Source organism: Pinus tabuliformis, chromosome 8 (assembly GCF_031772625.1).
Source record: "Pinus tabuliformis cultivar Carrire ecotype Pingquan chromosome 8, CPIR1, whole genome shotgun sequence".
Lineage (NCBI taxonomy): Eukaryota > Viridiplantae > Streptophyta > Pinopsida > Pinales > Pinaceae > Pinus > Pinus tabuliformis.
In genome coordinates this window covers 1,445,477,414-1,445,491,641 of record NC_142294.1, presented here as the reverse complement: position 1 = coordinate 1,445,491,641, position 14,228 = coordinate 1,445,477,414, and the positions used below count along the sequence as shown (strand labels likewise).

The 14,228-nt window shown below is 37.7% G+C and overlaps 2 protein-coding genes across 2 annotated transcripts; both read right to left on the bottom strand.

The window, feature by feature from the left end:
* Positions 1-4,842: 4,842 nt before the first annotated feature.
* LOC149241144 (uncharacterized) lies at positions 4,843-5,388 on the bottom strand. The gene has a single exon (XM_089370450.1). The coding sequence runs from the start codon at positions 5,386-5,388 to the stop codon at positions 4,843-4,845; it is 546 nt and encodes a 181-aa protein (XP_089226576.1).
* Positions 5,389-10,061: 4,673 nt separating this feature from the next.
* LOC149241143 (uncharacterized) lies at positions 10,062-10,607 on the bottom strand. Its single transcript, XM_089370449.1, has one exon. The coding sequence runs from the start codon at positions 10,605-10,607 to the stop codon at positions 10,062-10,064; it is 546 nt and encodes a 181-aa protein (XP_089226575.1).
* Positions 10,608-14,228: the final 3,621 nt, after the last annotated feature.

The window sequence follows — 14,228 nt, the reverse complement described above, 5'->3', positions numbered from 1 at the left end:
GGCTTAGGCTTCACCAAGAGTGAGGTAGATCCCAACCTATACTTCTCCTTGGTTGGATCTAAGACCCTCATTTTGGTGTTGTATGTGGACGATCGCATTCTGACAAGTGTAGAGAGACTACTGCAAGTTGGAAGTTTGATCTAGTGTCAGAATTTGAGATGAAGGATATTGGGTCAATGCATTGCTTTCTGGGACTTGAGGTTTAACAGCAACCAAGCAAGATCCTCCTCGGACAGGGGAAGTACACTCTAGATATGTTGAAATGATTCTGGATGGTGGATAGAAGAACGATGGTCACTCTAATGCTGACCAATCTAAATAATATTGAGGCCTAAACATCTTAGTCTGCTACTACAATCACAATTCCAATTCCTCAACTACTATTCTCTTCCAACGTATGTATAGAACCTCTTGTCCAACTTCTGCAGATTCAATTTGGTTCTCTTCCTTAAGGGTAGTGGGTCACTTAATGATTTAATTAAAATAGAACCATTGATCTCATGATTACATCGTAGTCGTTAAAGATTAGGTTTTTGGCTCATTTCAAAGTTAAAAAAGGATAGGGAAAAGACACAGAGAGCATTCATTTCACAAGTCATGTGAGTGAAGAAGAAAATTAATCTGATTTTTAGCGATTCTAGAGGATTTCAATAGTGGTTCAACAAGTATAAGGCAACAGGCCTTTAGCAAATAAGAAGGAAACCAATCATAAGCAGGAGAAGAGCGGTCATACAAGCCAATAGTGCAGGTCGTACAACCGTCCATATAGATTCTATACAGTCGCATAGATTGGAGAGAAAACTGCCTCGATTTCAATGAACACTGAAATTTTCGGGTTTGTTGTTTTCTTGGTTAATTTCTCAGAGCCATTTTAACCCTGTAAGGGAGCTCTTGTAAGTCCTAAAGATTATTTCAAATAATTAACTAATCTAGAAAACCAAGAATAATTATGCACTGTCTGTGATTGCTTTTCTCATTTCTTGTTGCATACAAAAGTTAATTCCAATAAATAACTAGATCTTATATGTTTGCTTAGATAGTTGGTTTTAGGAAAATTTAGCATCCTCTAATAGCCATTTCCCAATCAAGACAAATTCCCTTACAATTTCTTTCTAGACTATTGAAACCCTTCCATTACCTTTTCATTCCTTTTCAAATAACTCTTCTATTGATCTTGGGTGATGTACTTTTCCATCATTAATTTGACCTATAATGAGTAAATTTGTGTATTCAAATGTTTTGATGGAAAACATATATTTTTCCACTCAAACAACAAGTTTCCTAAATAGTAACACTACAAATCCTTTTGGTTTGTTTTGAAATATAAACAAAACATTGTTTACAACAGAGAAAATTCCATTCCTTAAACCCATTAATCGACTAGGTAATTCAAGAGATAAGATATCTCTGTTGGTCCATTGTTGTGAACTCGTAGGTCTTGTACTTGCCCCTACCCTAGGAATGATGAATTGGGTACTTATTTCACTTTCCCAATAGCAGACAACATTTCATTCCTTAACCCCCTTAATCAACTAGGAAATTCAAGAGATAAGACACAATGTTTTCCAATGAATTTCATCCCACTAGGGCAATTTTATCATGCATATAGCATATCTAAAAACATTAATGGAACCTACAATAACATCAATCAAACTTTCCTTTTGTGGTTTAATTATAATGTTAAATCAATTAGCATGTCTACCCTTAACTTATGTTGAATTGGCAATTACACACCATGAAGAATCTAAATGGTTGATAATCAAATCTACAATTTACACAAGTAGTGGATGGTTCAAAAAATCATTAATATGCATAAAGACAGAGTTCATGTACATCAAAGGATTATCACCACAATATTGCCATCCCTTAGCTAAGGAAAACAATGAAAAGCCTTTCTCACACCAAGGAGGTGTAACAAGCATATGCTTAATTTATCATTCTTGCCTATAATTGGTGACCCTGTATGAGTAAGTCAAACAGACAATCCTTTCTAGTGTTGTAATGACATATTATAATATACAATAAATCAACAAAACCCTACAACAAAATATCATTTGAAAATATAACAATAAAACATGTGTTAAAAGAATTGAATCAAACTACAGATAAATTATCAAAACCTTACTCCTACAAGAAGGGTCAATAAGGGTAATTGATCACAAATGAGACAAATGGAAAAGGATTTCTCCTTGAATAGACCTTTCTCTTCAACTTCTAGAAAAAACTTGTGCTTGCTGATTTTCTATAATTTCGAATGACTTATGTAACTATCTTTGAAAAAAAGTGTCAGAGTTTGTTGGCTCAAGCCATATTATGATGGAAGGTTGTATATGAACCCCTCTTGCCTATAACCCAACAAATGTTTCTCAAACAACTTTATTTCTCTTGCAACAACCAAGAGTCATAGACGTTAGTGTAATGAAGCCTATAAGAAGGCTTGTGAAGTCTATTTTAACCTACCTCAAGTGGTCGGGTTCCGTCGAAGTGGCCAAAGATATAATCATGAAGTTGAGATGAGTCACAACTAATCCATGTAGTTGTTTCTTGGTTATTAGTTACTTATTTTCGTCTCACATCATTTTTTATTTCTAGAAATCAATGTCAAAGCACAAGTCACTTTGAGAGAGAGATTGTCGGAGTTGTAAGATGGAGAATTTTTTTGTTTACTATGTTTGTGGAGGAGGAATATATTGTTGCTGATTGGAGATTCTCCAAATCTTAGAATAAAGTTGCAACTATTGTGTTTTGTGGGTGTTGTGATCATGAAGGTGCTGCAAAAGCTTCTCTTTAGATATGCTTCAATACATTTTGTATAGTCATTTGTTTTATCGCTAGAGTTTCCAGTTTGGCTAAAATCCAATGTAGATAATGGAAGTTTAAATATCTAGACTCTACTTATATCTAACGTTGTAGAGTTAGAATAGAAGATGAATGGATTGAGTTCTCGCAAACAAGATCGACATTAGGTGATAACCCTAGTAAGCAAACATAGTTTCTTTATTGGCTCGTGTTTTCGACACGTGATGAAGCTAATCTTGATGTTGTTGTACAACACTCAAATGCTTGTTGTAGTTGAATTAAAAAGATATAATGTTGGAAGGATGAATGATCAGTTTTACCTGACACCCCCAAGCGTTCGGTCCAACTTGTAATGCCTGGCCTTAGGCATGTTATTTAAGCATACCTTTTGTAACACATGGAGTCCTCCCTGTTGTTATCACAAAATCGTGTACTAAGGGCTGCTACTTAGCAAGATCTCATGCAACTATTTCAAACCAGGCTTTAGACTTAGGCTTAGCCTCCTTAGTCAGAGAGGGCTCTCTCACAGATTTTTGATAAGGATTGATAACAAGAAAAGATGGCTAACTCTTCAAACAGTACATGAAAATAAGCTGGTTGGAATAACAAAATAACACTTCTTCCATTGGGCTCATGGAGTCAAACACCTCTGTAGTAAACTATTAACTACTTAATCATGGAAGCCAAGGCATATAATGTTTAAACACTCAGAACATTTCTCAAAAAGAACCTCAACTCATAAACATACACAGGAAGTCTGAGCACTAGGTGAATTCAGAGTGATTGCATATCTATTGAGCTGTAAAACAGAAAGGATAAAGACAAAACCACATATATTCTGAGCCTTTGAACACAAGATGAATCTTGGGAAGAAAAAGTCATCTTTCTATTACTGTCAAAAGTCTTTTACATCAGAGTTTTCACTATATATAGGAAAACAAAACTAAAACTACCTTGAGTCTCCTCCTCCAGCATGAGGGGAGCTCGATGATCTATCATTAACTAACCTTATCTATTTTTAAACAAACTTATTAAATACATAAGGTATTGTGCTGTAAATACATAGAGTCCTAATCACACTAAAACTCTAACTTCATCTCCTCGTATGCCTGATTCCTTTCTTGATTTTTGACAGCTGTCTTTTGTTGGTTAGGCTCAAGATGATTGAGCTACAGATGCAAGGAACGCTGACTTTGGATACCTGTAAGCGCTGATGGATCATTTATCATCAGGATCAAAACACCTATTTTTAAGGTCCCTGTCTCCTACCATCCTCCGAAAATGTAGCAGCATGTTCCCAACTCTTTAATAACTCAAAGTATGGAACGCTGCTACCAAACACCATGTCTCCAGATGAGCTGTAGGCTGTATTGATGTACAAGTGTCTCTCTTCTAACATTCCCGGTCAAACTGTTTATTTTGCAATGAAAACATCACCTACAGCAGTTTCGTAGCGCGCTACGAAACTGCTGTGTGATTTAAAAAACACAGTCTTCCTCTAAACTCCTCACAAAATTGAATAGCTGCTATTTGCTAAGCTTCACGGTTGCCATTTGAAGGATACTGCCATCATAGACAAACCCACTGGTTGCAGCTGTTGCTATTGGTCATTATGGAAAAAACTACCCTGTTGGTGGCTTCCTTTAGATATGCTTGTTGATGTGTTGCTTTCAGCAGATGAGTCATCACATGAGCCACTAGAAATGTCTTGAAAAGATGTTTCTGAAGCTTTCTTACAAGATATAGTATCTGTAGGTTGGGAGGTTTTATTTTGAGAAACTTCTCCAGTTTCCAGATCTCGAAGGGAGGCAATGATTGCTTCCATGAACATCCTTTCTTCATCATTTATTGAAATTGAAACTCGAGCAAATCTATCCAAAGGACAGTCAGAAACTTGGTTGCCTGTGGGAAATGCTGCTACAATATCAATACAATTTTTGTCAAGGATGTTGTCACTGCTTTTATCGCATTTATTGGATGTACCTTCAGCATCGCTGTTTTCTTTCCTCTCCTGTCCACTTAAGTCCTCTGCGTGGATGATGCCTACAGTTTTTCTGATTTGTCTGGAAATTCAAAAGGTACCTCAGTTCTACTCATTTGCCACCTAGAGCGAAAATGATCAATGGCATCTTCGGTGGTGTCATTTTGTGTGGATCCTGGACCTCCAATAATTTCATGCAACACATTCTCATCCAGATTTCCTAATTCATCGAAGTAGTCATATAAACTTTCAGAAGCATGTTGTTCAATCAAATCATCTGGAGGATGCAAGACATTATGAAAGAAAATGCTTATTGAATCATAATAGAATGGTGGTCGTGGAGAGTTGTGGTCACCCTCAAACTTGATGATGTTTTTATCACCAGCATATGGGTTATATATGAGATCTGAATGATGAGGCTGAATAAAAAGGTCCCCTGTGCCATGTCCAAATAATGCAGCAATAAAAAACTTTGTCGCTATCTTAACAACATCAAGATCCATGATATCAAAATGCGCCTTCCTCTGGATTACCTTTCGCATATATTGAACTACAACTTTAACAGTGAACTTTGGGAGGCGAATCTTGTACACATCAACCAGCTCCATACATCAAGCTTGTTACAGCCCAGAGAAAGATTTTCGTTTCTTCTTTAAAGCCCTGCAAACTTCATCTAGAACCGGTTTATGGATATCCTTATAGAGTCCACTCATAGTTGTTCACAATACCCATTCGCTTTAATGCCATAAGTCTACTGTATGGATTACTGTCTATTACTTCAGATTTCATATCCTTCACTTTTAGGTGTCACATAGCTACACCTTTTACAGTCGTGGAAATCTGCTCTGCATGATGTTGCAACTTGGTAAGCTGAGGAGGCAAATTTGGAACAATATCATGGGCATGAGAGACACGTATATGATTTGATACAAATGTATTATCAAAATCAGCAAACACCGAATTTCCAATACGAGGCTGCCCAAAGGTCACAACTTGGACACCCTTTGCTCCATAGTTTACCGTAAGCTCCAGTGCGCAAAAGGAAGCCATAGCTCCACCGCTTCACCTGCCAAAATTCCAGAAAACATATGTGAACAAATCCATCTTTTGGCAAGCCACACAGTTGGCCCATAAACTGGATACAAACCCTGTAATCCATTCTATCGTATAGCTGAGTAACTATTTCAAATGTAAAGCCAGAAAGGTCATTCCACAAGTCCTCAATTGCACCCTCCGTCCCCAATATAACAGGCATTCAATCATGAAGCCACGCCAAGGCCTTAGAGGAACGTGTAGTCAAAATAGTAAATGTAAAGAATACTCCTCCTTCAGAATCTTGCCATGTGTCATAAAGAGCTGCAAAGACAAGGGGTTTTTTTATCCTGAAAATGTATATAGAATGGTTGCTTTTTCGCTCCATCCTTTTTCCACTTGTAGAAAACCTTCAACTAACACAAGGCAATGACAACTTGGAATAAGTAGACGAAAAGAAGCCTTCACATAAACCGATTCTGATCGAGCATTGGTTTCAAAAAGGACCACGATTTTGAGACCTGGGTATGAAACAGAGTTTTGATGGACGTCCGTTGGTGATCATGAGAACCTGCCACAACAATTGTGAGCGCAAAGTAAAACTACCACTGGAATTTTCCCCTTCAAAGCATATGCAGACAACGGCAACCTTGACCTCCATTCGATTTCATAATGATTTATATCACCGCTATCCACTTTTCACACATATATATATTTATTAATGCATCTCTCAGGCGCAACCTTTTCTTAGAATTTGAAATATCTTCCATTCCGTGCCCCTGTCTCAATCTGCTAGTCCGAGATTTATTTGATTTGGATCAGCTAAGGACATAAAGGAACAAGGCAATACCAATCGCGTAAAGACTTCCAAGGTCTGCAAGGAATAATACGGATCCCATGATCTCCTCAGTATCGATCTCAACAATATAATCAGAAATCTCATAAGCTGTAGCCCCAGCGTTTGCCAGAAATAATGAAGTGACAACCATGAGAATATGCATATTGCAAACGAACCATATAATCCTCTTCCTTCAATGGAGTACAGGCCCATATATAACAGCTTGACAAACCTCGTTTCCTGCAGTGTTTCCATCAATTCACCTTAAATATCTGTCATTTCCCAATTTCGTAGCGCAGCCAGTGCAAGGTCAGTGTTTTCGCTACGAAATCACTAAAACAGGTGGCGCTGCGAAACTGCTAACGGATTTATGCGCTGCGGAAACACTTTGCCCTTAAGCTAAACTGAAAAATTTTGGCAACACTATTTTCAGTGATAACAGTGGCTCCACTTGGGATAGTGTGCCCTTGTGGTACTCTAAGAACTCGCAGGTCCAGTGCCTTATCCATTTATGACAAACAGAAATTTGCTTGACAAGCATGACTGTAGGAGAAAGAAAGCTACATCTACTGAAAAATGCTCAGTTGACCTTGAGCTTATTTTGCATTTACCTCTACCTACCTACCCTAACAATTTCAACTTTTTTTCTGCTCAATCAATATGAAATTTCCAATGTAGCCAATCCTCTATTTTATCTGATATTTGCCTTCTTTGACTGCATCAAATTTCAGAGCCAATATGATAGTCTGATGACCGCTGCCACTGAATTTGTCTCTGATCTTTATAGGAAAACTGAAACACTGAAGAGTAAAACTCTTCCATGTAATCAGCTATAGGATCCCAGAATATATGATCAGCTTGATTTTTCTTGTAACTTTCCGGCTATGCAAGCTGACCTTCAACAGCAGTGTGCATTTCCTCAAGTGTAAAAGAGAAAGGAAACAATACTCTCTCCTTATGTTCTGCCATAGAAAGCTGCTGAAAATAATGATCATGATTATGAAAACTATATGCCTGAATTTGTCCTTCTAAACCTTCAATTTCCTTTTCAAGGTCCTCAGCAAATTCATCCAAAAATCTCATCCTATCCTCTGCCTTGTAGTCAAGGGATTTTATATATGAGGACAAGGACAAAGAAAAAGATTCATTTGTTTCTTCTTTACTATGATCATCATTCCATTGTTTGAAACCCTCAACTGAAGGAGAGTTTACCACCACCTCTGACCTATCTATCCATTCCTCCAAAAACATAAGCCATAAGTCTTGAAATGACTTAACAGATTTGATAGGAAAACTTTCAATCCATTGTTTGCATTTCCCTTGAAGTGAATCATAGAATAACATAATGCAAACATCCTCATGTTTAACTCTAAGAAGCTCAGTAAAATGACAAAAATCTGTTATATGCTTCAAGGTTAAACTCAAATCTTCTCCGTTGAATTTTGGACCATTCCTTAGAAAATATGCATCCTTGGGAAAATGATTTGGGAAACCATGAATTCCTGAAAAATCTATGCATGCATACCTTGAAGTAAGAATGGTAGCATCTGGGTCTTTCATAACTCCAGTGGAATCACCATGAATGTATGAATTTTGAATTCTTCAACAATGGAGTCGCTAAGGTAGATTTGTAGCCTCAAAAACCTTCTGAGCTCCTGCTACCTTCAGAAGTTCAGCTTCATAATTTCGGGAATGAGTAATCATTCGACTCCTGGCAGACGCACCAAAATGTTATCACAAAATCGTGTACTAAGGGCTGCTACTTAGAAAGATCTCATGCAACTATTTCAAACTAGGCTTTAGACTAAGGCTTAGCCTCCTTAGTCAGAGAGGGCTCTCTCACAGATTTTTGATAAGGATTGATAACAAGAAAAGATGGCTAACTCTTCAAACAGTACATGAAAATAAGCTGGTTGGAATAACAAAATAACACTTCTTCCATTGGGCTCATGGAGTCAAACACCTCTGCAGTAAACTATTAACTACTTAATCATGGAAGCCAGGGCATATAATGTTTAAACACTCAGAACATTTCTCAAAAAGAACCTCAACTCATAAACATACACAGGAAGTCTGAGCACTAGGTGAATTCAGAGTGATTGCATATCTATTGAGCTGTAAAACAGAAAGGATAAAGACAAAACCACATATATTCTGAGCCTTTGAACACAAGATGAATCTTGGGAAGAAAAAGTCATCTTTCTATTACTGTCAAAAGTCTTTTACATTAGCCAATATAAAAACTCAGTTTTTTTCATAAATCTCCAACCCTACTTACATCAGAGTTTTCACTATATATAGGAAAACAAAACTAAAACTACCTTGAGTCTCCTCCTCCAGCATGAGGGGAGCTCGATGATCTATCATTAACTAACCTTATCTATTTTTAAATAAACTTATTAAATACATAAGTTATTGTGCTGTAAATACATAGAGTCCTAATCACACTAAAACTCTAACTTCATCTCCTCGTATGCCTGATTCCTTTCTTGATCTTTGACAGCTGTCTTTTGTTGGTTAGGCTCAAGATGATTGAGCTACAGATGCAAGGAACGCTGACTTTGGATACCTGTAAGCGCTGATGGATCATTTATCATCAGGATAAAAACACCTATTTTTAAGGTCCCTGTCTCCTACCATCCTCCGAAAATGTAGCAGCATGTTCCCAACTCTTTAATAACTCAAAGTATGGAACGCTGCTACCAAACACCATGTCTCCAGATGAGCTGTAGGCTGTATTGATGTACAGGTGTCTCTCTTCTAGCATTCCCGGTCAAACTGTTTATTCTGCAATGAAAACATCACCTACAGCAGTTTCGTAGCGCGCTACGAAACTGCTGTGTGATTTAAAAAACACAGTCTTCCTCTAAACTCCTCACAAAATTGAATAGCTGCTATTTGCTAAGCTTCACGGTTGCCATTTGAAGGATACTGCCATCATAGACAAACCCACTGGTTGCAGCTGTTGCTATTGGTCATTATGGAAAAAACTACCCTGTTGGTGGCTTCCTTTAGATATGCTTGTTGATGTGTTGCTTTCAGCAGATGAGTCATCACATGAGCCACTAGAAATGTCTTGAAAAGATGTTTCTGAAGCTTTCTTACAGGATATAGTATCTGTAGGTTGGGAGGTTTTATTTTGAGAAACTTCTCCAGTTTCCAGATCTCGAAGGGAGGCAATGATTGCTTCCATGACCATCCTTTCTTCATCATTTATTGAAATTGAAACTCGAGAAAATCTATCCAAAGGACAGTCAGAAACTTGGTTGCCTGTGGGAAATGCTGCTACAATATCAATACAATTTTTGTCAAGGATGTTGTCACTGCTTTTATCGCAGTTATTGGATGTACCTTCAGCATCGTTGTTTTCTTTCCTCTCCTGTCCACTTAAGTCCTCTGCGTGGATGATGCCTACAATTTTTCATATTTGTCTGGAAATTCAAAAGGTACCTCAGTTCTACTCATTTGCCACCTAGAGCGAAAATGATCAATGGCATCTTCGGTGGTGTCATTTTGTGTGTATCCTGGACCTCCAATAATTTCATGCAACACATTCTCATCCAGATTTCCTAATTCATCGAAGTAATCATATAAACTTTCAGAAGCATGTTGTTCAATCAAATCATCTGGAGGATGCAAGACATTATGAAAGAAAATGCTTATTGAATCATAATAGAATGGTGGTCGTGGAGAGTTGTGGTCACCCTCAAACTTGATGATGTTTTTATCACCGACATATGGGTTATATATGAGATCTGAATGATGAGGCTGAATAAAAAGGTCCCCTGTGCCATGTCCAAATAATGTAGCAATAAAAAACTTTGTCGTTATCTTAACAACATCAAGATCCATGATATCAAAATGCGCCTTCCTCTGGATTACCTTTCGCATATATTGAACTACAACTTTAACAGTGAACTTTGGGAGGCGAATCTTGTGCACATCAACCAGCTCCATACATCAAGCTTGTTACAGCCCAGAGAAAGATTTTCGTTTCTTCTTTAAAGCCCTGCAAACTTCATCTGGAACCGGTTTATGGATATCCTTATAGAGTCCGCTCATAGTTGTTCACAATACCCATTCGCTTTAATGCCATAAGTCTACTGTATGGATTACTGTCTGTTACTTCAGATTTCATATCCTTCACTTTTAGGTGTCACATAGCTACACCTTTTACAGTCGTGGAAATCTGCTCTGCATGATGTTGCAACTTGGTAAGCTGAGGAGGCAAATGTGGAACAATATCATGGGCATGAGAGACACGTATATGATTTGATACAAATGTATTATCAAAATCAGCAAACACCGAATTTCCAATACGAGGCTGCCCAAAGGTCACAACTTGGACACCCTTTGCTCCATAGTTTACCGTAAGCTCCAGTGCGCAAAAGGAAGCCATAGCTCCACCGCTTCACCTGCCAAAATTCCAGAAAACATATGTGAACAAATCCATCTTTTGGCAAGCCACACAGTTGGCCCATAAATTGGATACAAACCCTGTAATCCATTCTATTGTATAGCTGAGTAACTATTTCAAATGTAAAGCCAGAAAGGTCATTCCACAAGTCATCAATTGCGCCTTTCGTCCCCAATATAACAGGCATTCAATCATGAAGCCACGCCAAGGCCTTAGAAGAACGTGTAGTCAAAATAGTAAATGTAAAGAATACTCCTCCTTCAGAATCTTGCCATGTGTCATAAAGAGCTGCAAAGACAAGGGGTTTTTTTATCCTAAAAATGTATATAGAATGGTTGCTTTTTTGCTCCATCCTTTTTCCACTTGTAGAAAACCTTCAACTAACACAAGGCAACGACAACTTGGAATAAGTAGACGAAAAGAAGCCTTCACATAAACCGATTCTGATCGAGCATTGGTTTCAAAAAGGACCACGATTTTGAGACTTGGGTATGAAACAGAGTTTTGATGGACCTCCGTTGGTGATCATGAGAACCTGCCACAATAACTGTGAGCGCAAAGTAAAACTACCACTGGAATGTTCCCCTTCAAAGCATATGCAGACAACGGCAACCTTGACCTCCATTCGATTTCATAATGATTTATATTACCGCTATCCCCTTTTCACACATATATATATTTATTAATGCATCTCTCAGGCGCAACCTTTTCTTAGAATTTGAAATATCTTCCATTCCGTGCCCCTGTCTCAATCTGCTAGTCCGAGATTTATTTGATTTGGATCAGCTAAGGACATAAAGGAACAAGGCAATACCAATCGCGTAAAGACTTCCAAGGACTGCAAGGAATAATACGGATCCCATGATCTCCTCAATATCGATCTCAACAATATAATCAGAAATCTCATAAGCTGTAGCCCCAACGTTTGCTAGAAATAATGAAGTGACAACCATGAGAATATGCATATTGCAAATGAACCATATAATCCTCTTCCTTCAATGGAGTACAGGCCCATATATAACAGCTTGACAAACCTCATTTCCTACAGTGTTTCCATCAATTCACCTTAAATATCTGTCATTTCCCAATTTCGTAGCGCAGCCAGTGCAAGGTCAGTGTGTTCGCTACAAAATCACTAAAACAGGTGGCGCTGCGAAACTGCTAACGGATTTATGCGCTGCGGAAACACTTTGCCCTTAAGCTAAACTGAAAAATTTTGGCAACACTATTTTCAGTGATAACAGTGGCTCCACTTGGGATAGTGTGCCCTTGTGGTACTCTAAGAACTCGCAGGTCCAGTGCCTTATCCATTTATGACAAACAGAAATTTGCTTGACAAGCATGACTGTAGGAGAAAGAAAGCTACATCTACTGAAAAATGCTCAGTTGACCTTGAGCTTATTTTGCATTTACCTCTACCTACCTACCCTAACAATTTCAACTTTTTTTCTGCTCAATCAATATGAAATTTCCAATGTAGCCAATCCTCTGTTTTATCTGATATTTGCCTTCTTTGACTGCATCGGAGTTCAGAGCCAATATGATAGTCTGATGACCGCTGCCACTGAATTTGTCTCTGATCTTTATAGGAAAACTGAAACACTGAAGAGTAAAACTCTTCCATGTAATCAGCTATAGGATCCCAGAATATATGATCAGCTTGATTTTTCTTGTAACTTTCCGGCTGTGCAAGCTGACCTTCAACAACAGTGTGCATTTCCTCAAGTGTAAAAGAGAAAGGAAACAATACTCTCTCCTTATGTTCTGCCATAGAAAGCTGCTGAAAATAATGATCATGATTATGAAAACTATATGCCTGAATTTGTCCTTCTAAACCTTCAATTTCCTTTTCAAGGTCCTCAGCAAATTCATCCAAAAATCTCATCCTATCCTCTGCCTTGTAGTCAAGGGATTTTATATATGAGGACAAGGACAAAGAAAAAGATTCATTTGTTTCTTCTTTACTATGATCATCATTCCATTGTTTGAAACCCTCAACTGAAGGAGAGTTTACCACCACCTCTGACCTATCTATCCATTCCTCCAAAAACATAAGCCATAAGTCTTGAAATGACTTAACGGATTTGATAGGAAAACTTTCAATCCATTGTTTGCATTTCCCATGAAGTGAATCATAGAATAACATAATGCAAACATCCTCATGTTTAACGCTAAGAAGCTCAGTAAAATGACAAAAATCTGTTATATGCTTCAAGGTTAAACTCAAATCTTCTCCGTTGAATTTTGGACCATTCCTTAGAAAATATGCATCCTTGGGAAAATGATTTGGGAAACCATGAATTCCTGAAAAATCTATGCATGCATACCTTGAAGTAAGAATGGTAGCATCTGGGTCTTTCATAACTCCAGTGGAATCACCATGAATGTATGAATTTTGAATTCTTCAACAATGGAATCGCCAAGGTAGATTTGCAGCCTCAAAAACCTTCTGAGCTCCTGCTACCTTCAGAAGTTCAGCTTCATAATTTCGGGAATGAGTAATCATTCGACTCCTGGCAGACACACCAAAATGTTATCACAAAATCGTGTACTAAGGGCTGCTACTTAGCAAGATCTCATGCAACTATTTCAAACCAGGCTTTAGACTAAGGCTTAGCCTCCTTAGTCAGAGAGGGCTCTCTCACAGATTTTTGATAAGGATTGATAACAAGAAAAGATGGCTAACTCTTCAAACAGTACATGAAAATAAGCTGGTTGGAATAACAAAATAACACTTCTTCCATTGGGCTCATGGAGTCAAACACCTCTGCAGTAAACTATTAACTACTTAATCATGGAAGCCAAGGCATATAATGTTTAAACACTCAGAACATTTCTCAAAAAGAACCTCAACTCATAAACATACACAGGAAGTCTGAGCACTAGGTGAATTCAGAGTGATTGCATATCTATTGAGCTGTAAAACAGAAAGGATAAAGACAAAACCACATATATTCTGAGCCTTTGAACACAAGATGAATTTTGGGAAGAAAAAGTCATCTTTCTATTACTGTCAAAAGTCTTTTACATTAGCCAATATAAAAATTCAGTTTTTTTCATAAATCTCCAACCCTACTTACATCAGAGTTTTCACTACATATAGGAAAACAAAACTAAAACTACCTTGAGTCTCCTCCTCTAGCATGAGGGGAGCTCGATGA